At 43.6% G+C, this 27,518-nt stretch overlaps 1 protein-coding gene across 2 annotated transcripts in view; it reads left to right on the forward strand.

Annotated features, from left to right (window-relative positions):
• Positions 1 to 27,518, forward strand: part of CD80 (CD80 molecule) — a 99,864-nt gene that overhangs the window by 52,666 nt on the left and 19,680 nt on the right. For both annotated transcript variants that reach the window (XM_069202790.1, XM_069202789.1), the window contains exons 3-4: positions 8,662 to 8,955; positions 12,103 to 12,234. In XM_069202790.1, coding sequence (XP_069058891.1) covers positions 8,662 to 8,955; positions 12,103 to 12,234 — 426 coding nt within the window. The remainder of the gene's footprint in view (positions 1 to 8,661; positions 8,956 to 12,102; positions 12,235 to 27,518) is intronic.

Below are 27,518 nucleotides of genomic sequence, written 5' to 3' on the forward strand. Positions count from 1 at the left end.
GTCGTCCTCCTCAGCCGACTCCCTTGTTTGTGCCTTAACCACGCATGTGCGTTGTTCAGCACATGCGTGGTTAAGGCACAAAATAACGAAGTTGTGGTTAAGGAAAGCGTTGTTCCGCTTTCGTTAACCAGGACTTCGTTGTTCGGGAGTCGGCCTTAAGGCCGTTTCCTGTGCAAAGGTTTCCTCTTTACTAATTTCTGTCCTCATTCATACATTTGGTCACAGTTTTCTGCTCCTCTTCTAAAGTATAAACTGGGAACGCTTCTTGAGAAAAATAGCATGTAACAGTTTTAGAGTTAGCATTTGTTTGAAAAGAAGATGCAGCGCTACGTGCAGCATTGTTTTAATGCCAAATTACTTTGGGCTGTTTCTACCCTGTTGACCAGGCACAGCCCACAGTGGTTAACCACCTGTGAGTGGTGATCTTTTCTCATGGATATTCACTCCCAGCTATCAGTCACTGAAGAGCCAAGGGACCTCAGAGCTCTCTTTAAGGTCCTGTTGGGTGAGTTTAAGTCTATAGGAAGCCACAAGCATCACAAAGTGTGAGCAAGGGAGTGAAAGACTTACATTGATTCACCTGTAATTCAGTTTTAACTGGCAGGCCAACAGCAGCTACCCCTCTCTGAGGCTCCCCCCATCCTTGTGAACGCCTACAGATATTGTCCCTAGGAGTTAAGGGAAAGGGACTTAATTGGAGCAACAATGCTCCACGCCATAGAAAAACTGCGGAATGTCCTTCGCGTCAAGGGTTTTAGTCATAACCACTAATGTAGTACCACCTAAATTATTAGATAACACGATACCCCCCAGCAATCTTTTTATTATTTTAACCCTTGCTGCTAAGTCCTTCCAGACACCTATGCTGTTGAAGTGCATACATTGGTACATATAGAAACCGCATCCAGTGGTATGGACCAATGAACCCTGTGTATTGTCTCTGTAGGCTATGCCACTGATTCTGTGGGATTGGGACGGTCATTGCACAGTGCCTGTGTCACTGTCCCTGTGGGAAAGTCATGCTATGGTGTCTGTGTCACTGTGAGGCAGTCGTGGCACGGTGCCTGTGTCACTGTCCCTGTGGGAAAGTCATGCTATGGTGTCTGTGTCACTGTGAGGCAGTCGTGGCACGGTGTCGGTGTCACTGTCCCTGTGGGAAAGTCATGCTATGGTGTTTGTGTCACTGTGAGGCAGTCGTGGCACGGTGTCGGTGTCACTGTCCCTGTGGGAAAGTCATGCTACGGTGTCTGTGTCACTGTGAGGCAGTCGTGGCACGGTGTCGGTGTCACTGTCCCTGTGGGAAAGTCATGTCACGGTGTCTGTGTCACTGTGAGGCAGTCGTGGCACGGTGTCGGTGTCACTGTCCCTGTGGGACAGTCATGTCACGGTGTCTGTGTCACTGTGAGGCAGTCGTGGCACGGTGTCGGTGTCACTGTCCCCGTGGGAAAGTCATGTCACGGTGTCTGTGTCACTGTGAGGCAGTCGTGGCACGGTGTCGGTGTCACTGTCCCCGTGGGAAAGTCATGTCACGGTGTCTGTGTCACTGTGAGGCAGTCGTGGCACGGTGTCGGTGTCACTGTCCCTGTGGGAAAGTCATGCTATGGTGTCTGTGTCACTGTGAGGCAGTCGTGGCACGGTGTCGGTGTCACTGTCCCTGTGGGAAAGTCATGCTATGGTGTCTGTGTCACTGTGAGGCAGTCGTGGCACGGTGTCGGTGTCACTGTCCCTGTGGGACAGTCATGTCACGGTGTCTGTGCTCTTTCGTTAACACTGTGGGACAGTTGTGATGGTGTCTGTGGTAGTGACACTGTGAGACTGTCATGTCATGGTGTCTGACACTGCGCAACAGTCATGCTTTGGTGTCTGTGTCACTGTTCCTGTAGGCCAGTGATGTCATGGTGTTTGTGTTACTGACACTGTGGGACAGTCATGCCATACAGTATGTTGTAAAAATGTTAATTGTACGTTTAGCCACTTTAATTATATACACTTTATTAATGATCTAATATTATTTAATGTTCTAAGCAGTCATGGACCCCCTGAAGAGGCTTTGTGGACCCTAAAGGGTCCCCAGACCACAGGATGGGAACCACTGGCTTAGAAGTATGTTTGTGTCTGTAAATATTATTAATTATCTCAGGAGGCGCATCATTTTGTTGTTATAGACTAAAAGGGACTTAAAATACCGCTTTGGGAATAAATGCTAACATTAATACTGCCCAAAATCTCTTCTGCCCAAGAGAGTCTAACACTAGGAACAGCAAATAAAGTGTAGTTATGGTAGGATGTTTTGCACCGTAGGAGAAATCGGCCTATTGTGAAAGGAGACAAAGGGCCTCACATAGAGTTTGGCGGATGGAGTTATATGTCACAAACGTGACAGATATCCCATTTGGCGTATGACGATCCCATTATATCCTATAAATATATATTTATATCTTTATATACATTTGTGAAGGAGTAACCCGTTCGCCAAACTTTAAATCAGGCCCAAAATCACAAATATGCTGAAGTCTGCAAATTATTAAATTACTTATTAAAGACCATTCAGCTGAAAGTAGCAACACATATTTTAAAAAGTGTACGATCCCACTACAGCCAAGAGCATCATATGTTCACTGTTTGTCTTTTTAATCAGCGCTGATGAAAACCGAAGACAGCACTGATTGTGCGACCCACTAAAGTAGTTATTTAAAAATCAGGCCTACCACTGCAGAGCCTGTGTGTGCAGTTTTGAACTGCCAATTCAGTCTGGCAAATAAACCTTTTGAGAGGCCTAAACCTTCCTTTTTAATACATATAAGTCAACCATAAGGTTGGGCCTACCAGCCCACAGAGCAGTGTGCATTGTAGTTAAAAAGTAAGATACTTTTAAGTTTTCCCTGTTCTGGAGGTGAAAAACACCTAATATAATTTTCACACTCATATAAGGCCTATATTTCCCATATGATTCCATTGGGTTACCTTATTACATTTAATAAGTGCTAACATTTGATTGGGACATTACACAACATTGGGGTAACCCAATGGACCAATAGGACCTGGGTACTAATTGATTCAAAACAACATTTGGTCCTAATGGATGCTACAAAAGATATATCAAACTAATTGAACAATCATGACTCTATAATTGTAGGCACATGCCCTCAAACCCAACCAGGGGGAGTATGTCAATCCTAAAATAAAACGAAGAGTCCAATAACATTACAACACACTGCAAAATCAATGGAACTGAATTCAAAATTGTATTGATATTTAATACTATATATATATCTACATTATTTACATTTCATTTCATAGTTGCACCATTGTGTGACATACAAATGCTCATGCATATGTGAAGAAAAATGGGAAAACACAACAATGTCCAGTTCATAAATTGGAAACACTATATCAGGCCTGTCTGGAAGTCTTCCCTTGGGATCAATCAATAGCCATCCATAATGTGTGGATACAATGTATGAGTCCATATAATCTCTTCTTGGACCATAAAGTCAGTCCAGGCGATAAAGATAGAAGATTGTCGACGTTTCGACCCTAAACTTTGGAGGCCCATTAAAACCTTCTGTGCGGGTCTTCATCAGGACAGATTGATGAATTGAAAGGAGCAATCTAATTTCGATAGTCCCAAGAACGATACTTATGGAATTTAATAGGCAAGATGAAGGCTCACCAGCTCTTTATATATTCCTTCATCTGCGCCTACCAATGGGGGCACTTCAATTCATTTTCAGAAGGAGCCATCTGATTCAATCAAAAATTAGCTCTCCGTGATACAAAGTATCTCTGCAGTGTTCGCTTGGGTGTTCAAAAAGCTGGTAGGGTGGTGGGGTTGAGGGGTTGTGACTAATGTTATAGAGTCAGGATTGTAGCATCCATTAGGACCAATTGTTGTTTTCTACCAACATTTGATTGGGAGCAGGTAGTATTTTAATTCACAATTCTGAAAATGCCATTTTTAGAAAGTTGGCATTTCATTGTGATAATCATTTGGTGCCTGCTGCCAGTGTCCTGAGTCACATGACGATGCTGTTAGGCTTTACGTATTCCTCCCAGACAGTGAGACCAAAGGGCTTAGTTGTAGGCAGGATGAGCCATCCTGACAGGATGGATGGAGGCGGAGCTCTTCTCTGCCCCACTTGCGCTTCAAAGGGGCTTGCCTCCAGCACAGAAAGAAAAACCCCAACACTAGTCTTTTGTCATCCCACACTTCTGGAAGCCCTGGCAGAGGGAGGAAGCAGCTTCCCAGAACCAGATATGGGGTGGCCTAGAGGTTTCCCCACTTCAAACGCTGGGCACCAAGTGTAAATATTGAACCTTCAAAATACTCTTCCGTGTAAGTCTGGAGCTGTAGACTACAGAAGAAAGGTTGCTTTATTCCTCAGAGGATTACTTTGCTGCTTGAGACCTTCCTTGTTCCCCAGAGGACAACCCTGCTGCTACCAGAGGACTGTCCTGCTGGTTGAGGCTGGCCTTGTTCCCCAGAGGACCACCCTGCTGCTAGAGGTCTGCCCTGTGCTCTATGAAGGAAGACTGGACCGCTTCCCTTCATCCCAGTCTAAGCTGAGTGACTGCAAGGGTCTGTAGGCTGACCTCCTTTTCTGAGTTATAACGACATAACAAGTTATAGAGGCCTCCCTGCAACTGCCTAAGTGACGTGCTCCAACTGTACCTGCCTGAGCCCCGCTGGCCTCTGCTAGAGTGAGGCCATGAGCACCAAGAGGTGCAGCCCCAGGTGTTGGACTTTTGGCTGACATCAAAATGTGCATCTCTGTGGAGAAAAAGAGAAATCCTGAAGTTTTGGCCTCTTCGTGGCAGCAAACGTCAAGACTTTGCGACCAGTGATGACCGCCAATGCGAACCTCCAGTGAACCTAACTCTGCGTTACAGTGACCACTAGTGACGGTCGGCAATGTGAGATCTGCACTTTGCGCTACAGCACCGACCGCCCAGAATGACCACCAATGCAAAGCTCCAGCAATGACCGTCAGTGACACCAGACTGGATCATCACATTACAGTGCTTTTCACACTACAGGGATTACCATCCGGAGAACTCTCCCAGCTCCTCTCGGCCTCTTTCACTGCTAACAGGACTTCAAGCCAGACCTTGAGAAGGTAACCTTAACCTTTTCAGCCGTGCTAAGCTCGTCCCTGTATCCGACCCACACTTCATCCCGCTTGGCCGGAACTAGGGACTAGAAAAAGCTAAATTTTGGTCTCCCTTGTACCCATGTCGCCCCGGGTTACAGACTTGCTTTCACACCAGCTGGCCCCTACGGTCATGGCTCTGTATAACTTATTCATTGACAATGGAATCATCCCAGTTTGTCCCTATACAAAAAAATGGATGCTGTCGACCCTATGAATTTAACAAATTACCGACCTATGTACCTGCTTCCGCTTCTAGGTAAGTCCTTAGAGGGGCTACTAAATTCACGACTTTCAGCCTATTTAGAGGCCAATAAGATTCTTAATCCCTCTGAGTCCAAGTTTAGGGCCGCTTATAGTACGGAGACAGCTCTGGCTGCAGTACAGACTTTATAAGTCTTTCCCTGGATAAAGGCACTTCCACCATTTTGGTCTTATTAGACCTATCGGCTGCCTTTGACACTGTGTCTCATCCTAGAATGATTCATAGGCTGTACGAGACTAACATTTCGGGTGTGCCTTGAAGTGGTTCCAAGATTTTCTTAGTAACAGATCACAGACTATTTTGTTAGGTTCCTTTAAGTCCCGTTCCAAGTCTATTGACGAGGGTGTACCACAGGGCTCTCCCTTTTAAGCCCTTTTTTATTCAACATCTATGTAGCGCCCACTTGCTGACGTAGCTAGATCCTTTGGTTTTGCCATAATATCATATCATATGCCCATGTCACACAGTTGATGATCTCCTTTGATAACAATGTGGAGGTCACTAACAAGTTATTCTCCAATGGCATGAAGGCCATCTTAGATTGGATGGCTACCAACTGCTTACAGATGAATGCAGACAAAACGAAGATCGTGGTATTCAGCAATGGCCAGCAATCTTGGACGTTGGACTAGTGGCTGCCCAATCTTGGTCCAGCCCCCAAGCTGGTAGTCAAAAACCTAGGCTTAAAAATTGACCAGTCTCTTTCAATGAAAGATCATGTTGCTACTTCAGTGGTAGCTGTTTCAGCACTATGCTTCTATTAAGGAAGGCCTTCCCTTTTCTTCCAACATCATCTAGGAAAACCTTAGTCCATGCCCTGATCATAAGGAAACTGGACTATGTCAAAGCTCCACTCGCTGCTGCTAATGAAAATCTATGGGCAAAACTGCAAATACAAAATATGGCTTCCTGACGGCGCTTCTTCTGAGCTTTTAAGCTCAGAAACTCAAACAGTATTGTCCTACTAGGGATTTTACATTCCAAATTCAAGTTTTTACTGACAGCCCTCCGTATTCGGTTGGTGAGAAGTGGAGAAGGTCTTTTTCCTATCTGGCACCGTTCTTTTGGAACAATCCGCCACTTCATTTTTGTTCTTGCTCTGATTTCACTAGTTTCAAGAAATTGCTTAACACTGCATTGTTTTAGGTGGGTGTTTTGTGTCCTGACTGTACCTTTTCTTCCAGCGCTGAGAAACCCCTTCTGGGGTGAATAGCGTGCTATATAAGCTATATTAACATAACATATTAACATAGCATAACTTTCCTGCAGTCTAGAATGACCAGATGACCACGAGTGGTGGTTTGTGCTTTTAGGTGCTATACTTACCTAAACCTTTGAAATTGCTTATCTCCGGTTCTACTGATTGAAGTTTTGCCATTCTAAAGTAATTTTATTTATTAACATTTGCTCTATTTTTCTGAATTGGTTTGGGACCATTCTTGTGTTGTGTTTTCATTTAATTACTGTTTGTGTGCTGCATAAATGCTTTACACTTTGCCTCTAAGTTAATCGTGACTACTTTTGCACCAAGCTACCAGAGAGTTAAGCACATGTTATTTTAGTGACTTTTGAGGTTCCCCCTGAAAAGGATTGTGGTTGTTGCTTGAGTAGGGTTTCCAACCCCCTCAACCAATAACCCAATTTCTTAGTCGTCCAAATTGCGGTTTTCCACTTCAAAGAATTTTCGGAAGCCGAGTTCTTATATTGATCACTTGCCGATAGAGAGGTGGCTCATTTCTATATCAGTTTTAAAATAGGCTACCAACAAATGTGAGCAATGGAAGTCTTATGGCGAGATAAGGAACATTTTTATTGCGTTTATCCACTTTGTAGGGCAGGTGCGTAAGACCTAAATCATGCTCCATCTTTAACAGGTTTGGGGATTTTCCCTAATTTGCTATAAGTTGTTGAATATGTTATAATATAAGGGATTCTGCAACCCAATCTGTCTCTAAATTCTTTATAATAGGCAACTTGTGACGCACCCAGTCACCTATTGTAAAGAGATGACATAGATGCTCAACTGTAATTAGTTGAGTTTTGACAAAGCGCCTGATTAAAAAAGCTGTTTAAAGAATGAGAAAATAAGGGTCTGATTATGACCTTGGCGGATGGGTTAATTTGTCACAAATGTGACGGGTATTCCGCCCGCTGTATTACAAGTTCTGTTATTTCCCATGGAACTTGTAAAATGGCGGGCGGTATAACCCTTACGTATGTGATCGATTATCCCATCCGCCAAGGTCGTAATCAGGCCCTAAATGTTGCTTTTCTTTCTTCTGCTCTGTTTTTTAGCTGTGCAGCTACAAGCAGAGAGTGGATATTTATGGCAACATGTTTATTTGTTTGCTCTTCATAGATATTTATAAAAACGTTAGAATTTTTCTGCTTGTTTCTACACAGCTACTGAACCTTTTTTTTAAACTGACGTGAATTAAACTGATTCTAATGTCCTTTTACAACAAATATCGAACAGCATGTTTGATGCGCTTAATTTTGCACTAAAGATTGATTTTATTCTTCATGTTTGCAAATGTGCTCTCTCTTTCATATTAAAGACCTTAAGTGGTCTTTGAGAAACGTGATGGCGCGACTATGTATAATAATTAATACAATTACCCCCTAACATACATGATAAGGATATTGCAAGTCATCAAGGAGCCCATAACCTTATAAAAGAACTCAACTTTTGGCCTTGTTCCTCTATATGGTCATGGAACTTCACAGTAGGTATCTGGCAATATCCTTGTACTGCACTGTAGGGGATATTTTATCCCATAGATAACAAGTTGATTATTTTGCTACAATGAGTTGATAAACTAAATATAATTATGTATATAAAAGGATTGATATTTATATCCCTGTAAAGGTTTTATTTTGAATATATATCACGGATATGTATGAAATATTTGCTAAAATGGATCTTACAAGATTTTCCAGTTTCAGTTGTATATATACATATATGTCTGGCAAAATTATATTATGGAGCTAAATAATGTTTTTATATTTTAATTTTAATGTTAATTACAGAATGGATTTGTAAAAAATTTTAATATTGTAAAATTTCTAGGAACATGTTTATGTGTACAATATGCATAAGTACTTGCATAAAGTGCTAGAAATAAGGAACGTGAATATGAATGTATTACATGTAAGGATGTTTAAATATATAAAACAAAAATTCAGCCATTGTTTAAAACTGTTCTGTAAATTTTTATTTCACCTGGTAGTGTGCTTTTATTGCAGCAGCCTACAGCCAGCCTACTGTATCTCAAGAGGAGCCCTCCGACAACACCTGCTGTGTAAACCTGACTTGCCTCTCCCAAGGGGGCTATCCACAGGCATCCGTGGTGTGGTACAACCTGACCGGGGAGCATGTGATACCAGAGTCCCAGCAGACCACTAGCTTCCTCCAGGACCCTGACAGCCATCTTTACAATGTCACCAGCCGGCTGGTGGTGGAGGCGTCTACGTGCCTAGTAGTGTGTTCGGTGCAAAGTGAGCATCTCCCTGCAGCAAACTCCAGCCACTTCACACCTGGTAACTACCGCTTGAAGCTTTCTGTTTGTAACAAACGTTCCTACAGCTAAAGCACAGAGCAGGCGGCCCCCTAACTTCTGGAAACCTCCTGATCACTTATCCGTGGGGGCTCTGTATGCGTATTCCACAGTTTAACACTAATGATGAAAAACAACTTTCCTCACATGAAAATGCATTTTATTTGGAAGTTACGTCCTCGCCCACTTTTCTGGCATGCTTCTTCTTCGGGCTCGCTTCTACACACCATGTTCCATCCTGCACAGGGGTGGTGCTTGATTATAATTCTTACCTCTTAATATGAAATAGAGATCTTTTAAGAAATAGTTAAAACTGCCCCAGAAAAACCCCAATCAATTGATTATTTATTCACAAGCTCACTGAACATTGTTAAAAGTGATATATGGAGAGTCTCCGAGCATATACACTTTCCCACCACTAAATTCTTTGTCAAAATGTTTCGGGCATTTTCCAAGCTGCCACCAAGGATCGCTGGCCTTCATCAGGACTACGATCCCTCTGTCTTGTCTAAAGAGTCAGTTGTGCACCGTCTCAAAGTTGTGTCCCACATACATGCTACAAATACCTTACATTCAGTCTAAAATGCTGATCTTGAGCTTTTCTCTGTAAAACAGGGATCACATTTTTCAGGCTCGAGTCGTGGAAGTTAATCAAAGCAAAACATTTCTCTGTTTTTGTGGTCTGGCTTAGAATTTCATAACATTGTTTCAATGATTATCATAAAATGAAATGTGATGCACTGTACACTGTGAAACACAGCACACTTCAAGTGAAATCACGCATTGTGGTTAGCACCCCTGTCCGAGATAGACTCCTTTCCCCGTCATTTGATGGATAATTCTATGGGAGCTTCACCCTGTAGTCACACACTGTACTTCATAAAAAGCCAAAATAAATTTAATTAGTTAGTTCTCATTACTAGTCTATTGAGCCTTATTTCTCTTTTTTCCTATGCTTTTTAATCATATTTTTGGGAGGGATGTCTTGTTATCATGCGTTGTGGATTAAATTTGAGATTCAATGCTATCCTAGCATTTAAGATTATCCTGTGTTTTTATCTGTTTTCTAAGACCAGGCATAGCTGCACAAACATATGGGAGGGGTTGTTATACCCTTAGATCGGGAAACAATTATTTATTGCCATATGTGCCCCACATTCATTAGCAAAATCATGTATGAACATCTTAAGACTCTTGCAGTGAGTAAAATCCGTGTCCCCATTTCTCAGTGTCAACGTTCACATATTGCCTTCTCATCTAAACAATATGAAGTTTTTTTAGGTGATGGGGCAATGAGTAAATAATCAATTGATTCGGTATTCTCTTAGGCAGTTCTAACTATTCCTTAAAAGATCCGTATCTCATATTAAGTTCTAAGAATTATAATTAAGGCTCCCTGTTTTCAATTTTTACTGATTTTTACAGATAAATACAGACTGAAAAACATTTATTTTCCTGTCTGTATTTTTAATTGTGAATAAAAATGGAAATAAGGTTCTTTTCTGGCAATTCTAAATACCGTCAGACAATATATTTGCAGATTGACAGGTAAGTAGGTTAAAAATAAAAAAAGACATATTATTAAGGATGATTAAAGAGCAGTGTATATGCGTAAGATTGACACTAAAAGTTTCATATTGTCTTAAAATGTATTGATTTATCATATACAGGTCTTAATACCATTGAAAACTGTTAGATATTCAAATAAGAATGTACATTTTTCGGTTAAATAAGTTTAGAAATGTACTAGTTTCAGCTTCATTTTTTCACAAAACCTAAAATATATACGGATAAATACAGATAAAATTAGCAAAAAATAAATATGGATAGATATAGACGGAATTCTAAAAACAAAAAGAAAAATACCATAAAACCGGGGGCCCTAATTATAATGAAGCTCCACCCCTCTACAGATTGGAGCATGCCTGGAGATTAAGCATGCCACGAAAAAAAAAAAAAAACCTTGCGATTGTATGCATCCAGGAAGAAAGGGCCAGACTGGTACCCCTATAAAATAATAATAACAAAAGTCCGTGGATGACAATATGAAAAATCAAATTAAGACCTCACACCCTCCTCCCCAAAAAATAAAGGTTGCGTGCTATCCTCGCAAAATTAATGTGTTTGAGATACCCCCATAAAAAGGAAACTGTGTGTACCTCTAACCCCACCTCCCAAAAAAAATAACTATTTGTGTAACAACTATGTTGTTGCTCTTGCAGCTGTAGCCAGGTTGACTACACACCCACTTGAATGTTTTCCACACAGATAAAGTTTAGTCTGTCAACACATCGCGATAGACTACTGATGTGCAGATGTCTATAGGGGCAGTGGCGAATCAATGATAGCAAAAAAATAAATACATGCAAGACAAGAGCATGATAAAAATATGGCACAGAGTGCCAGAAAAAGAGTGCATCGTGTCGTGACCATGGTTCCCAATGTTTTATTCAACCAGTGTAGGGTGGAGGGGCAGGAAGGGAATTGCAGAAGTGTGGTACGGAGAGAGGTATGTCGACGGAACAGGGAACTGAAATTAATAGAGCATATTTCAGGACTGCACGGTCCCAGATTGTGAGGAGAAAATGGATGAATTGTAGGGGATTCTGGTTTGGAAGATAATGATTCAATTTCCAGGGTGGTGTGGGATGTGGAGAGATGAGTGGGTGAGTGGTTGCAGGAGATCGGTAAGCTGGTGGTAGCACTTGGTGTTGTACAGTAGGAATGTTTTTACATGGATCCGCTTAACTGTAGCCTCTGATCTACAACTACGCAGTCTGCTGGCAGTAGAATGAGAAAGATTTGTTGTTACGGTGTTAACATATGATTGCTGGTGCTGTTGTTATGCCCGAGTGATATGGGAGTCTCATGTGCTTCTGTTGGTGTTGACAGCTGTCCTCAGGCCTACTAGTATGAATTCCGAAGTCAAATACCACTAAGCTGGGTCATAATAAAGCCTTTTATTTAACAACCAGGAAACTTAAATTTATTGCTGCTCTGCACTATTGGTTAATATTAAATGATAACATAGGCTGTGCTTGGCATGGGTCAAATAGTGGGCCGAGAGTACCTATTAGACAGGAGTAGAGTCCCTCCTCACCCATGTCTTCTTCTCCTTGCTCTTTTCTAGATGGATGTAAACTAGTTCCAGAGCCTAAGAAGAAGGACGCCTCAGCCATTGTGGTGGGGATTATTGCCATCATCCTCGCCCTGTTATTGTTGTTCCTGGCAATTAAGTTCTGTTGCCCCTGCTCCACAAGAAGTAAGTACTAATGCATGAACATTTACAATTAGGTCAGGGGGTATCAATGATATTCTGGATTAAGATGATGTTGACAAGCGTAGACTTTGCTTTCTTCAAGGTAGCACCATTAACCTGGAGTTTGTGATGAACTGGTTCGAAATGGGCGTATGAACAAGGAAGTGTTTGTTGGGTTACAGTGAGAAACATCAGTAACAATGTAAGTTTGATCTGTGTGAGGTGAGGTAGCCATGCGAGGAGGATGCATGGTGCAGGAGCATCTTCAAGGTGGTGTTCAGACAAAGTTTGGGAAAAAACATTGTGCGGACAAAATATTGTGTTAAGAATATGAAGGACAAAAATATTGTGAAGGTAAGTTTCTACTGGTAAGCAAAGTTTTAACCTATATGAAACCACATATATATATATACCTTGACAGTATATATCTACAAGGTACGTAGATGTGCAGTTAAGTTTAGCAAATCTATTCTTTCCTATTTGCACTTACCATCTCGATATTTGGGTCCTCAATATTTTTGACACAATATTCTGAACAACACAATATTTTTGGTTCCAATACTCTGCCAGTAATCCAGCAAGGCTCCAGTTTATCAGGCCCTGGATGGCGCCAGCTAGAATGTTAGCAGCAATGGAGAGCTGCCTAAAAAGTTTGAAAGCAACCACATCTGAGGCAGTGGCCATTGTCTATGCGGAAGCATAATTTCGCAGGGACCTCTAATTGTTCTAGATGGCACTGGCTGGGAGAGCTGATCACAGGATCGATGCACCCATCAAAGCTTGACTTTGTGAGAAGGAGATGCCATTGGGCCCCTGACAATGTGTATGAAGAGCATGCACTGCAGGCACAATACTAGGGCCAAGTTGCTGGTTCCAGCAGTTTACATGTCCACTGCCATGATGTTGCGCAAAAGTAATTGAAGTAGAACAACCCAAAGAGCCAATATGCTTGTCACAGTATCTCCTACTGCACAAGTCCTGGGATTAGCTGTAGTCTAGATGGCTCCCTGAAATTCCCCAAACTAAACTCAAAAAAAGACCCCAGCTTTAAAAAAATCTGTCTGTTTTAGCAGAACCTATATTCTGTCTGTTAAAGAGTTACACCAAACGTTGTCACCCAAATAAAACTAAGACAAAAACAAACAATAGGCAATTCTTTCACCCCAGGCAGCCATCATGGCAGAACTAGACATAGGGTGGGAGCATATTAGACCCCTGAGAAGGCACCGGGGAGTGACCCATCACAGGGAAAATGCCTGATACTAATGATCCCTATTAGATCTGCAACAAACAACATATGCAATAGAAAAGGATATCTCCTTCATTGAGGCTACTGTGGCCTCTATAGAACACAGGATCATCATTTCGAAGGTTAGCCAGAAAGAGGAGTGGTGTGGGTAACACTTTTGGAAAAGTAGGTGTCCAACATGATTTGCACAACTTGGCCTTAAAACATGTGCCATCTCGTCATTAATAGGCATTATGGGGGTTATTACAACTTTGGAGGAGGTGTTAATCCGTCCCAAATGTGACGGATATACCACCAGCCGTATTACGAGTTCCATAGGATATAATGGACTCGTAATACGGCTGGTGGTATATCCGTCACTTTACCGGCACTTTTGGGACGGATTAACACCTCCTCCAAAGTTGTAATAACCCCCTATATTGCAAACTGACTTCCAAAAGGTTACTCAGCAACCCTTTATGCAATCATATGGGGGGCGCCCTCTCACTCTGTCAGACGAGACACCCCTGTATGGGATGATACCTTGTTGACTGTAAAAAGCAGTTTTGCCAGAAGCATGTCCTCTAAGCTGGAGGTTTGAAAGACATAGGGGGCCTGATTTAGATTTTGGCCGACGGCTTACTCACAAACGTGATGAATGTTCCGTCCAACGTATTACAATTTCCATAGGATATAATGGAATCGTAATACAGCAGACGGGATATCGGTCATGTTTGTGACAGAGTAACCCCACCTGCCAAACTCTGAATTAGAATGGGGACTCACCACAAAGGTGGCAGAGTACTGTCCTGCCAACCAGACTCCCAGTTTGCCAGCTCTGTTTAGAGTCATGTTTCTGCCAATGGGAGATTCAGCTTTCTCCAGGAGTGGAAATCTTTAACTAATTGCCTGAGTGAGTTTGAGCCAGCAGTCAGACCACCTTAGACATTCCACCCTTCTGAAGTCCTTTTTTTGCTTGGCTTCTGGGACCACCATAGAAAGCCTTGCCTTCCAAAGCAGGTTTCCATATAAATGCCCCCCTCGTCCCCCACACATTGACAAGTTTTCTGGAATTCCTCCCCAGAACACAGCCTAAGAAAATGTTCTCAAAGTCCTCTGCCAGCAAGGACATGCCCAGTGTCCCAATAGGAGACGTGATGGACTTCAGTCTCTCTAAATTCACTAAGGATTGAAGAGTAAGGTGTCTGTGAAGTAACGATCAGTCCAGTGAGACTTACAGGAAAAGGTAGAGGAACTCAAACCTTCTTTCATCCTGAATAGACATAGGGGGTTATTCTAACTTTGGAGGAGTGTTAATCCGTCCCAAAAGTGACGGTAAAGTGACGGATATACCACCAGCCGTATTACGAGTTCCATAGGATATAATGGACTCGTAATACGGCTGGTGGTAAATCCGTCACTTTTCCGTCACTTTTGGGACGGATTAACACCTCCTCCAAAGTTAGAATAACCCCCATAGTCAAGAATACTTGGAAGCAAGGAATATATTTTCAAGATATATTAAAATTTTAAATCCTATTATAGTGCGCATGGTATGTACAGTAACTATTATAGCAAGCATAGGCATAGCCAACAGGTGTCGCCTTTGGGACTTTAGAAGTGTTTAGCCAGAGCTATTGACTTTGCCAGTTCCTTTAAACGATGCTGTAGAGCATTGTGGCTGCTGTGCAGCATGTTTTATAATAAAAGAGTGTTATAAGCAATCCAGTATCCCAGAACAAAAGTAACAATAATATGCTGATTTAAGGTACAACTTGAATCATTCCACCAGGGTATTGCAAACCAAACAATGACTGATAAATCTAAAGCGATACGGAAAGGATGAAACAACCGCAAGTCATAGACCAGAAACTTTAAAGAGCGTATCTGCTAGTAAAAACTATTACCCTCCAAGACCATTATAAGGCGGTTCATAGACATTTAAGAAACATTTATTGTTTTTCAATTAAAAGATTGACAACAGCAGCATCGGGCAAGGAGCAACAAGTATTGTTTCACAAGCAGGATAACACACAAGGTCATTCCTTCTAAGACTGGTTGTCAGTCACAGTCACATTAGCTGTAGTGTGACTGATGAAAACACTGTAAATTCCATTTTGCTTGATGAGCAGACCTTCACGCCACAAGGTCCATAGAAGAACCCATGCAGCGCTCCCAGCACGCAATACACGGGAAATGTCACTAGCTGTTCTTTACAGATCCTAGAAATGGTAAAAGAGCTGCATGAAGCGCTGAGTAAAAAAAACTGTTCCTACTAATGTCATTGTATTGAACTGTTGTAGCAGGTGCATAAACCAGGTGAGCAATCTCACAGGTTACCGTTAACAGTGCTTGGATACTACCCGTCTGAGCACTATAATAACACATGCCTTATAAAAACAAGCAGTGTCTGACATTAAAGGCCTGATTACAACTTTGGAGGAGGTGTTAATCCATCCCAAAAGTGACTGTAAAGTGACGGATATACCACCAGCCGTATTACGAGTCCATTATATCCTATGGAACTCGTAATACGGCTGGTGGTATATCCGTCACATTTGGGACGGATTAACACCTCCTCCAAAGTTGTAATCCGGCCCTAACACCCTTACCATCCGAGGTATTGTGGCAGTGGGGGAATAGACATGCAATACACCTCCAGAGCAGTGCAAAACAATCCAGCAGCCTCGCCCCCTCCCTCGCCCTCCGCGCACACACAGTGAACATCTCGGGGTTGGCAAGGCGATGTGCAACAGCCCACAAACGTGCCTGCCTCATTCCAGCTGGATCCCTGTTCCTCCTATTGCAACAGCAGTGGTACAAAAAACAATGGTGATAGCCACAGAACAAGCACTAGAGTTTGTAAAAACAATAAGCTCAGCCCAGGAACAGAAACCAGAAACAAGCCCCTCCCAAAAACATTATTATGACACTAAAGGCAATGTTGATGTACATCTTTATTTCTTTCATCCACATTAGAATTGTCTTAGTTTATTTATTATTACCATTGTTGGTATTATGATGATGATTATGTATGATATTTGGACCCGAAGGGAGCAGAATAAACAAGTTCCAGTAATGCCACTTTAATGAAATAAAATATAGTTTTTCAAGTTAGGGGTCTAAGAGGATGTGGCCTAATCTACAGAGCTGCCAACTTTGGTACTGGGGAATCAGGTTCGAGTCTCAGCATTAGCTCTCCCCTAAAAAAAAAAACGTAAACACTTAAACATGGGCAATTGAAACCAAATGGGAATGAAACAAAATTACAAATGCCGATCCAGCTACCGTATTGGTTGAATCGATGGTTGAACTCTCTTAGTGAATGACGCCGCTCGTGCTGATGCAACAAAAGCCGTAGAAAATTATAAATGCCGATCCAACTACACCAGGGGTTGAACTCTGTTTGTGAATAAAGCCGCAGCCATGATTGAAGCAGTGGTTGAACCCTCTTTAAGAATGAAGCAATGCGTGCTTATGCAACAAAAGCCACGGACTACAAAAGCACGTAAATGTAGAAACGTGTTGTGCTCACCTAGTTCTTAATTCTGCTAGCAGTGCACGCTTCTGTGTTTCGCTGGCCAATCACAGAAAACACCACATTCCTAAAACACAAGCGAGAGGAAAATGTAAAAAAAAGTGTTCCGCAATGAGCATAAATCAACAGGAGTGAAGAGTACATGTTGGAGGTGTGTAACCAGGCATCGTAACGGATTTTCAATGACCAATGACCTTGGCCCGACCCACAGAGTCAGTGGTATCTCTACCACAGCAAATGATTAATTTGGCTCCCTGCTGGCCATCTCTGATCAAGCGGGCAAGATCGTTCAGGGTGTCATCCGGGAAGCAATGGCAAGATGCATGCCAATGAGTCCAACAGTGAATGGGAAAAACATCCTAGAACGCAAGATGTATTAAGAAAGCGCAAAGCAGAACTGGTGGAGGAGAAAATATGCCTACCAGAAGTCAAGTCTCCTGGAATCTCTGTCAGATAGGAAATGAGGAAGAGTGTCAATATCATGGGAGGCTGAAGCAGCCTGTCCCACCAAACTACGAGGAGTAGAATGCTTTAGGAAACAGGCCGGATAACCGGGGTCAGGTGTGTGCCAGTGAGATATTGCTCAATCAACATCGGCCCCTGTATCAGCCTTTCCCAAGCCCACAACAAAATGTTGTGTAGGGTTTCACTATAAGGAAGCACCGGCTCAATCCTTGTTTGACCTTGATGGAGGACGTCAATGAGAGGATCAGTAGTCAATACCACAGAGAAAAGTGTCAGATCCAAAACCACAGCAACCTGCCTCAGCATGTCAGCTAGAGAGGAGCTCGCCTCTGTAGCAAGGCCAGGGTGGGAAAGGAGGCCCGAGGCTAGAGGAGAGTCCAAGCCACTAGCCACACCTAGGTCAGTCACCGAGCTATCCTCCATTGGAGGCTGAACAGTGCTTAATTCTTCTCTACTACGTTCAAAACCATGTCCCTCAGAAGGATAAACATGAGGGGACTTCACAGAAAGTGGAGGGATGGTGTCAGAGGCAACCCGCATGATCAACACCGTACCCGACATCAACAAGCAGTGTCTCGACATCAGGAGGGGAGAGGGGCATGACTTAGATCGACGTCACCTGCATCTTCGTCGGCTGAAAAGATACAGGCGCGGAAGGTGGAACCCAGAAGGGCTGTGCACCAGCGCTGCAATGGCTTCGGCAACAGAAGCAGGAGGCCTAACTGAAGCCGAGGAGGAACCCGCAGGCGCGGACACAGTCAAGGCAATTTTCACCTTTTTGGGGCTCAAAGGTGCCCCAGGGGAAGGTGAAATCGTCTGCGGTGAGTTTGGGGATGCCGCGACTTCGACCTCTTGCATTGTGACTTACTGTGTGAAGTCGATGGAGAACGACATCCACGGGAGTGACTCGTGGAATGGGCCCATGAGTGGACCATAGTGTGAGAAGGAGTCTGAGGTCGACTGGAAGCCAGGGACGGCCCTGCAACAAGCTTCATACAGTGTTCCTGCAGCACCTTTGGCTGAAGGCAATGACAGGAGTCACATTCCATGGAGTCATATTGCTCCCACAGGCACCATATACAAATATATTTGGGGTCCATGGCTGATATTTGTCATCCATAGGACCCACAGGGCTTGAACCCTGAAGACATACAATGGTAAAAAGCACACTGTTCCATCAAAAATCAAGAAAAAGTTGAAGTAGACCAAAAACGGCCTGCAGAACCATCACAAGATCTGCGTTGCAAGCACGGAAAATAAGGACCTTACATCGGTGCATCATTGAGGGGATTATATGGACTCCATCGACGTCACATCCGCTGGATGACCTCGATACGGTGTCATGAGACTCTCTCTTCCGACGTGTATGTGCTATGGAAAAAAATTCCAGATTCATTCTCACGCCTGGGGAGGATTCTAAAGTAAGGAATAAGCATCTAGATGCCTCTGGCAGATGTGTATGATTTACAGTCAACTAGAGCCTGATTTTTTTGGCCTCTGCCATCGGTTATTTGTGACATACCTCCACAATCCCAAACCCACTTGCGGAGACCACCATCAAACTTATCATTCCACTGTCCACAAGGTAAAAGTTAAACAAAAGGTTAATTTAAAGAAGGTTTTGAGTGTGAGGCCTTGACAAAACATCAACCTAGAATTGCTGAAAAAATCTGAGTCCACTTGGAGGTCCTTTGAAGAAAAGAGAAGCCAAAAACAAGAGGCGCCCATCGAGTGCACTAATTTGGGGTCCGTGTAATGGGAGAAGTACTTATAGTGTTGAGCAGTGGTGAGAGAATGATGGTCGTAGTAAGGGTGAGGGAGGCGTGGTGGCGTCAGCTGAACGACGAGGTGCCAAGGTCAAGCAATGAAAGTCGTCTTGAAGGGACCAAATTCCAAGAGATTGGGGAAGTGGTGCTGTCCAACGACTGCACAGGGGCTTCTGAGCTAATAGCCCAAGTGATATATATCCTGACATCTTGTAGGTCCAGCCACCATTTTATCGTAGTGACACAGTGGCTACTACCTAGCATGGTAGTTCTTTTGCCCACCAGCCCACTCCTTAATGCAGGGGTCCCTGTGAGGGGTTGGTCTTGGAGGATATATTTTTCTCGGTGGCTTTGTTTACAAAATGTGAACAGGGATCAGTTGTGTATTTAGGTGTGTCGCTTTGGGGCAGGTGCATGAGCAGTTGGCAGTGAAGTTGGCAGAACTCTATGGTTGTTGACAGCTGCAGTTTAGGTTGAAAAGTAACAGTAGACAAGATCACGCCTGGACGAGCTAGGAGGTTTAAGGTTTGTTAGGAAGTTAAGTTGATTAGAGGTTAATATTTACAGTAAGACTGGAAGGGAGTTTAAAGTTAGCGCCCCAGTAATTGCACAGATCAGCATGGAGGGAATACACTTTTCCAATATTAATGTTTTGAAGAGGGGTATGGTGTATCAAAGGTGGGGGGTACTGAACATAGGTGAGATCTTTGTGTAGTGAGGTTCATAGTTTTGTAAGGCAAAGGCCCGGGATGTTTTTATGGGATGTGCATCTGTTTCAATAAAGCAGCCTTTTTCATACAAAAACCTAGTGTTAGTGGTTGGCAATGCGCCCCTCTTCCCCAACAGTAATCCTGATCACAAAGCAAATGCATCAAACTATAATTTCTGTGAACACTGTTTTTCGTGACAGCTGTCTTTATACTTTGTGCCATTTTCTGTATCACTTGGTGTGCTTAGTGTGTGCCTACAGGGGAAGAAGAAGAGGGGTACCTTACCTCCTTACCCCTTGCAGTAATACAGGTACTCCTATCAATTGTTAGGACTTGTGTTGCTGCCTCAGATGGGCAACTGTCCTTCCTTGGTTGGGTGGGGGTTTGGGGAGGGAGGTCTGGGGTGGCCACATCTCTGAATCCCCCACTGAGTCGTCCCTGACTAGTAAAACAAATCTGAAAGGTTCTCGACCTGCGGACACTGTTAAAAGGCAACTTGCGACACGTACCTTATAATTTATTACTTTTTGTTTGATTTTTCTTTTTTATTGTACATAAGATATATTGTTACTGTACGCATTTTCTTCTGTAATTCATTGACTTCCCTCTTTTTACTGCTGTGTAAAGTGCTCTGTTTCCCTATAGGGCTGGTCAACAGTATGGAAAACCACACATAAATGAATAAAGTGATGGTTTGTGTAGGAAGAGCGGCCGAATAATTGTGGTTTTTTGTTTATATGAGTTAGTGAATTTCAGTGCTGGTATGTTACAGGTAGGTAAGAGGGCATCAGTGTTGAATCGAACAAGATGAGTTGAGGAAGTAACAACATACTGTAGGCCGTACTGTGTGAGTGACTTCCACCTGGACTGGATTAAGCTAGTAGGTAATTAAAGGTCTTGGCTTGCTGTGGGGGAGGTGTTGGGTGAGTACCTCGGTTTCCTTCTTGTGATGTGAGTGAGGAGCAGTGTTGGTTTAGTCAAGGTGAGGCAAATAAGAGACAGTCATGTTTGTTTTGGGGCAGGGTTGTGTGAGTGATTATTTTGCTTATATGTTTACAATGCAAGTGAGCAGCAGTGTTGGTTTGATAAGGGTGAGGTGGGTGGGAAACTGTCTAGATTTGGGTGAGAGGAGAGAAGCAGCCTTGTTTTGCACAGTTGAAAGGGGCTTAGGGAGGAATAGCTGTTAAAAATACTGTTCTCAGTGGTTCCCTGCCGCTTTTGTGACTCTCGTTGGAACTGTTTTCTGGGGTGGGGTTATGTTCCCCGGACAGCTTGGCAGCAAGGCGGGGACAGGAGGAGATGCGCTAAAAGGTCTTTGTGGGTCACGCAGCGCGGGTCGTTCTCTACGATTCTCTACCTGCTTTTGTGAATCTGCTTGGAACTGCAGTCTGGGATGGGACGACGTACCCCAGACTGTTTGGCAGCAAGGCAGAGCCCAGGAGGAGGTGCGCTTAAATCGCTTCGTGAGCCCTGCAGCGTGGGTTGTTCTTGACGGTTCCCTGCCCCTTTTTTTGTGACTGCTTGGAACTGTAGCCTAGGGTGGGACTACGTCCCCCAGACTGCTTGGGGGCAAGACGGGCCCAGGAAGAGACACGCTAAAAGCACTTTGTGAGTCCTGCAGGGGTAAGCACCCCAGCGTGCGCCTGGGCCAAGACCGGGCCCGTCTTCGCCCGTCATCACCTGGAAGAGGCTGGGCTGGGCCACCCTTCCTGGTTGTTATGATCTATTGGCACTGATGAGTCTCCTATTGATGGGAGAAAACGAAAGCACCACAGCTAAGTTGCAAACAGGGGTGACACGACTTCTTCCCTGCCTGTGCCGTGGGTGTGATTGCAAAGGAGATAGACTTGTCTGTTGATTTGGGAGCAGGGTGTTGTGCCTTGCCAACCTCTTCATCTCTGTGTGCCCTGCCAACCTCTTCATCGCTGTCATCAATATATTCGAAGATCCTGGCCAATCTCCTTTGCTGGCTCCAAGTAGGGTCCCTAGTACTGTTGTCCCGTGAGCGCTAGTATTTGTGAACCCTCTGCAAGTAGGAAGAGGAAAATTAAGAAAGGGCCGCTCTTAGTCTGACTAAAAAACAGGGGGCCGCCACCAACCACCCGAATGGTTCACCTAAGTTATATGGGTCTATCTCGCTCCAGAACAATTCACGGATAAGTGCTGCTGACAAGCAGACATACAAAGCCTCATCATTGGCCTGGGAGAATGCCATGGTCAAAATAGAATCTGTAGTGGCTTCTTTAATTGCTCTGCTGGTGGACAGGATATGTGCCCTAGAGGGTGTGATAACAGAACTATACTCCAAGCTCATCTCCCTGCTGACATCATCGACATTGATCCAACCACTTGCCCAGGTATCCACAAATGCGTGGGCCAAATCTAATGATCTGTTCATTCCCTGGACCGGAGGGCTGTACCTGCTTTTGGCACTCCTTCCTTAATAACATCCAGGTGCAGTCAGCTGGTGGGGGCGTGTGCACAGTAATCTCCAATTGTGGCCAAGTTGGACATCAGAAGTGAGCTCAAGAGAGACCTGACAGCTGTTCCTTCCGCCTGTGTACTCTGGTAGCCATGTCTCAGCACAATTGTTACAAAGGCTGCGGTAGTGGTGAGGAGAGCGAGAGAGAAGACCATTGAAGTGGAGAGAAAAGGGGACAGGTGACTTGGTGATCTAATGTGCTGTGTAACATCTGTGATTGCTGTTTTTTTAGTTTGAGTGAACTGAAGAGAAACAACATTGGTTTAGTCAAATGACTGAAGCTGGTGGAGGGAGAATAAACCAAAAAACTTGATTACTCAGAATAAGAGTGGGTCATTTAACTAGGTTGTGGTGGAAGGAGGGTGAGCTGGATGAATTGAGTCAGACAAGGGAATTCCTGGGACATGCACACAATTCCATGGAAGCTGTATCAGAGCAGCATAAACAGACCTTTAGAGAGCTAAATATGCTTTCAGAATAAAGGTGAGTAGTTCTATCCCATACTAATATGATTAGTTGTCTGTAGGTGTTTGATACATTGCACTCTAACAAAGGGTGTATATAGAGTATTGAAGACATCCACCAATTAGCACTCTAGTGTGGTCAGGCTGTGAATAATACCTCAACGATAGATAACATGAGAAAACATAGGGTTTGCTGATTACAATCATGGGATTAGTGAAGCAGCAATGTTGTTAGGTGAGCGGGTCTCAATTGGTAGAACTGGTTAGTTAACACATGGTTGGCATCCCAGTACATAAGAACCACTAATGAGATTGTTAGTAACCGGGACATTAAGCAGAATGTTTTAGAAATGGGGAGTTAGTGATGGGAGAGAAATTAGAGTTGGTCGGTAGAGGTGCAAAGTGAGCTCTGTCAAGTAAACCAAATGGGGTCAAGGTGGCTGACTGATTCATACAACAATGTGTGGAATTAGTACAGATCTTTATACTGGGCTCTCAGTCAACACACAAGTGTATCAGGAGGTTGGTGCGGATCTTGAGAGGTCGAAGAGCCTGCGGCTCTTAATGTTTAAGGACCTCTAAAAGAGGTATAGAGATGTTATGTGGGAGACCTACCAGTAGGCTATTGCAGTCATCTACTTCGAGGAGTATGAGCCTCGTGCTGAGGGTCTTGGCTGAGTGGAAGGCAAGTAAGGAGCAGACCTTCCTGACATTAAGGAGGTTGACGCGTGCTGCGAGGGCAATGCAGGTGATAGGGTTGGAGATTTGACTATTGCTATCTAGTGTTGAGTTGGAGGGGTAGTGATTGTGAAAAGGGAGAAGTAGAATGGAAAGTGGAAGGTAGGTGGGTTTGATGGGGAAGCACTGCTAGCTGTGGGGGATTTGGTGATATGGATGACAGCTACATAAAAGGTAGGTGTCAAATTGCAAAAGCCAATCAAACTTTGAGTTAGCTGATGTGAAGGCAAGGGTGGTAAAAAGGAATTTCAAATGAAATGAAATGGAAGTTATTTTTATATAGCGCACTACTGCTCAAAGGCGTCTAGGCACTTCCCACTACCGAAGACATAAAAACGCAGCGAAAAAGTGAAAGATTAGTGATGGAATCCTGACAAGGTCAAGGGGTAAAAACCTATTGATTGAAAAAACAGGTATTCAGGGCTTTCCTTAAAACAGGAAGATCCACATATGTCTTCAGCTGAAGAGGGAGGGAGTTCCATTTTTTGTCTCTCCAGTAAATGAAGCTCCTTCATCCCCAGTGAGCTCCTTTACCATTGGGAACCATCACATTTAAGGCTCAAGAGAACCGCAGGGTTCGAGACGGGTGGTACCAAACACATTTCTGTTTCAGATAATCTGGGCCAAGGCCCCTCAAAGCTTTAAACAGGATGCAGAGTGGATTCAATGTGCTTGCGGATGGTTAGCCAATGAAGCTGAACCAGGGCTTGAGAACCCGACTGATTCATTCATATCTTAAGTAGCATACGCTCCGCAGAATTCTGCAGGACTTGTAGTTTGTTTGTAAGTTTCTGCTGTAGATTAACATATAGTGCATTCCAATAGTCTGAGGACGTCACCACATTAATATTTTTTATCAAATGACAATTTGTCATCAAAGATGATGCACAGATTTTTATCTGTAAAAACCAGCAAGGGTAGGGCTCCAAATTCTTGAGGCCACCAAGAAGGGGACCAGAAATAAAGAGAGTTGCCCAGTAAGAGCACCTCAGTATTGCCGGAGTTTAGTTTTAAGCAATTGTTGGATATTGAGTTGCTAATTTCCAGCATACAGCTGTAGAATCTGCTGGCTGTGTCTTCCGGCTACCAGCCACAGATACTATTTATTATCTGAGTATCATCTGCACGACTGACGACTGAAAATCCTAACTTTGTAACTAACGTAGCCAATAAAGACATAAAGATTGAAAAACATAGGGCTTAAAGAAGAGAATTTGTGTTACGAATGGTACCAAAGGAGTTCTGGTTAGGTTGGTTGTGCAAGTAACTGGGCCAAGTTATTCGAGAAAGATGGGTGGGATTTACCTAGGCATGATGAGATGAGAAAAATTTGTTATGAGGGGAACTTGTACCCATCGGGATTGCATCATTGGTCTATTCTTCACATCATTACCAGATTAGGCTAGGTAAATTTAGCTGTTACTATTAGGCATAGCCATGGAGGGGCAGATTTACCAAACTATCAGACAACGCAGCGCAGCAGCCACAAATGCTGCTCTGTGCTGCGTTGCGTGCCAGGGAGGGAGCGGGAGAGCCATAGCTACAGAGATATGGCTCTCTCCTCCCCTCTCCCTAGCGCCGGTGCAGATATGGCTGTCTCCTCCCCTCTCCCTAGCGCCGGTGCAGATATGGCTGTCTCCTCCCCTCTCCCTAGCGCCGGTGCAGATATGGCTCTCTCCTCCCCTCTCCCTAGTGGCGGGGCAGATATGGCTGTCTCCTCCCCTCTCCCTAGCGCCGGTGCAGATATGGCTGTCTCCTCCCCTCTCCCTAGCGCCGGTGCAGATATGGCTCTCTCCTCCACTCTCCCTAATGGCGGTGCAGATATGGCTGTCTCCTCCCTTCTCCCTAGTGCCGTATCTGCAGAGATATGGCTCTCTCCTCGCCTCTCCCTAGTGCCAGCCATGCTGCTGTGCGCCACGCACACACCTTAGTGCCATGGTGCAAGGGTGTGTGCAAGAGTCTAGCATAGGTTTGGTACTGGACGGGTACCACTCCAGTACAAAATGCTATCCTCAGGCACACTTGTGTTCTGCACAGCGAACAATGACAATGACAAAGTTTCTCCTTTTAATGCCTGGTTATAAATGGCATTATTTTGTGACACAAAACCCCGTCTCGCGTTTTGGTAGATAGGGATTTACATCAAAAAGAGTGGGTGGCTGCATGGGATCGCCCATGTAATGCCCCCTTGACGCCAAGTAATGCGTTACTTTTAGTCATTTTCCAGTGCAAAACGAATAATAAAATAACTAAAAAAAACATTTTGTACTGGTTTGTGGAGGGTCATTGTCTTTTAAAATCAAGTTCGGTGTGTAACATTACCTGGAATAATATATTTTTTCTTCTCCGGCCTTTTACCAACATAGATCGAGAGGACATAATGTGAAGAATATTCGAAAATATGCATTATTTTTGAGTATCAAACTTAATTATGTCCTAAATGTTAAACAGTTATACATTTTTTCGCCTCAGGCTCCTGTAGCATTGCCTTAATAAAGCTTCCCTTTGAGCTTTGAAACGTGTCGGCTAAATTTGTCCTGTTGACATTTTGTATGTGTGTATATGACTGTTAAATATAGTATTGTAAATTATTGAAATCGTGGATGTAATTGAGATGGATTTTTACATGTAGCGTGGCTAATTGTGTTTTATGGTGCATCACAATTCCTTTTCTGGTATCTATTAACACCAGGAGGGCACCAGGCCCTTGGTACTCTATTCCTCTTTACCGTAAAGTGCTGGAATGGGAATAGTAGGGAATGCAGGACCCTTGGCAGCTGACATGGGTGGAGGATGATTTGGAGTTTGTCCACTCAAGAGATGTGGGGACAGTGAGTCAGAGCACTTATGTATTGACAAGCTCAGTTAATGGGAATTTCTTCCACCTGCAAAGGTGTGTGGTGTGTTTTAAGGGGGTCGATGTAAGCATTAACACATCACATGATCTTAACACATGATGGGGCCGGGCATTATGAATTATTATATTAAGTGGAGTTGTTAAAGTTCCAGTGTATTACTTCCTGAAAGTGTCAAAAAATCTTGGCCACTGGTAGGTTAGAAGGTTGTGAATCCGTTGTAGGCTTGTTAGAGATATTGTGGGTTTGAATCTCGTGGTTATATACACTGGGCCTGATTCACAAAGGTAAACTTAGAACCAAAGTCCAAGTTTTGACCAAAAGTCTAAACTTAGACCAAAAGTCTAACTTTACTACGAGTAAAGTTACACTTTAGGTCTAAACTTAGGGCCTGATTACGACCTTGGCAGAGGGGATTACTCCTTCTCAAATGTGACGGATATCCCGTCCGCCATATTACAAGTCCCATAGGATATAATGGAACTCGTAATACAGCGGGCGGGATATCTGTCACATTTGGGACGGAGTATTCCCCTCGCCAAGGTCGTAATCTGGCCCTTAGACTTTTGGTCTAAGTTTACCTTTATGAATTAGGCCCACTGTGTTTCAGTGTAGGGAAGCGATCCGACAAAGTGAGTGGCCAGGAGAAGGTTGTCGGGCAAGAGTAGTGGTCAGAAGGTAAAGTGTTAAATACCATTGGGTTAGAATTGAGAATGTGGTCCATGGCTCAACCACTGTTGTGTTTCCTTTGTGCGCCAGTATTGGAGAGTGAGTGTAATAGCAGCTTTCTATGTTGCTGTAGATTCCCAAGTAGAAATCCCCATGAAGTCAAGGATGGGGTTTAGCATTTTTTTAAATTAAAATAGGGGAGTGATTGTTTAATTTTGTTTGATTCAAGTTTGCCTAATGGAAATTGATTTAAGGTTGTGGGTATTGGGGTGTTGCGGCTATAGTAGTCCCTGTTTGAAACTGACCTGGCATTTCAAAGACAAATAAGTCATACAATAAATTGTCTCTATTTGGGGGAGAATCATTGTGTTG

The sequence above is a fragment of the Pleurodeles waltl genome, chromosome 8, assembly GCF_031143425.1.
Source record: "Pleurodeles waltl isolate 20211129_DDA chromosome 8, aPleWal1.hap1.20221129, whole genome shotgun sequence".
NCBI lineage: Eukaryota > Metazoa > Chordata > Amphibia > Caudata > Salamandridae > Pleurodeles > Pleurodeles waltl.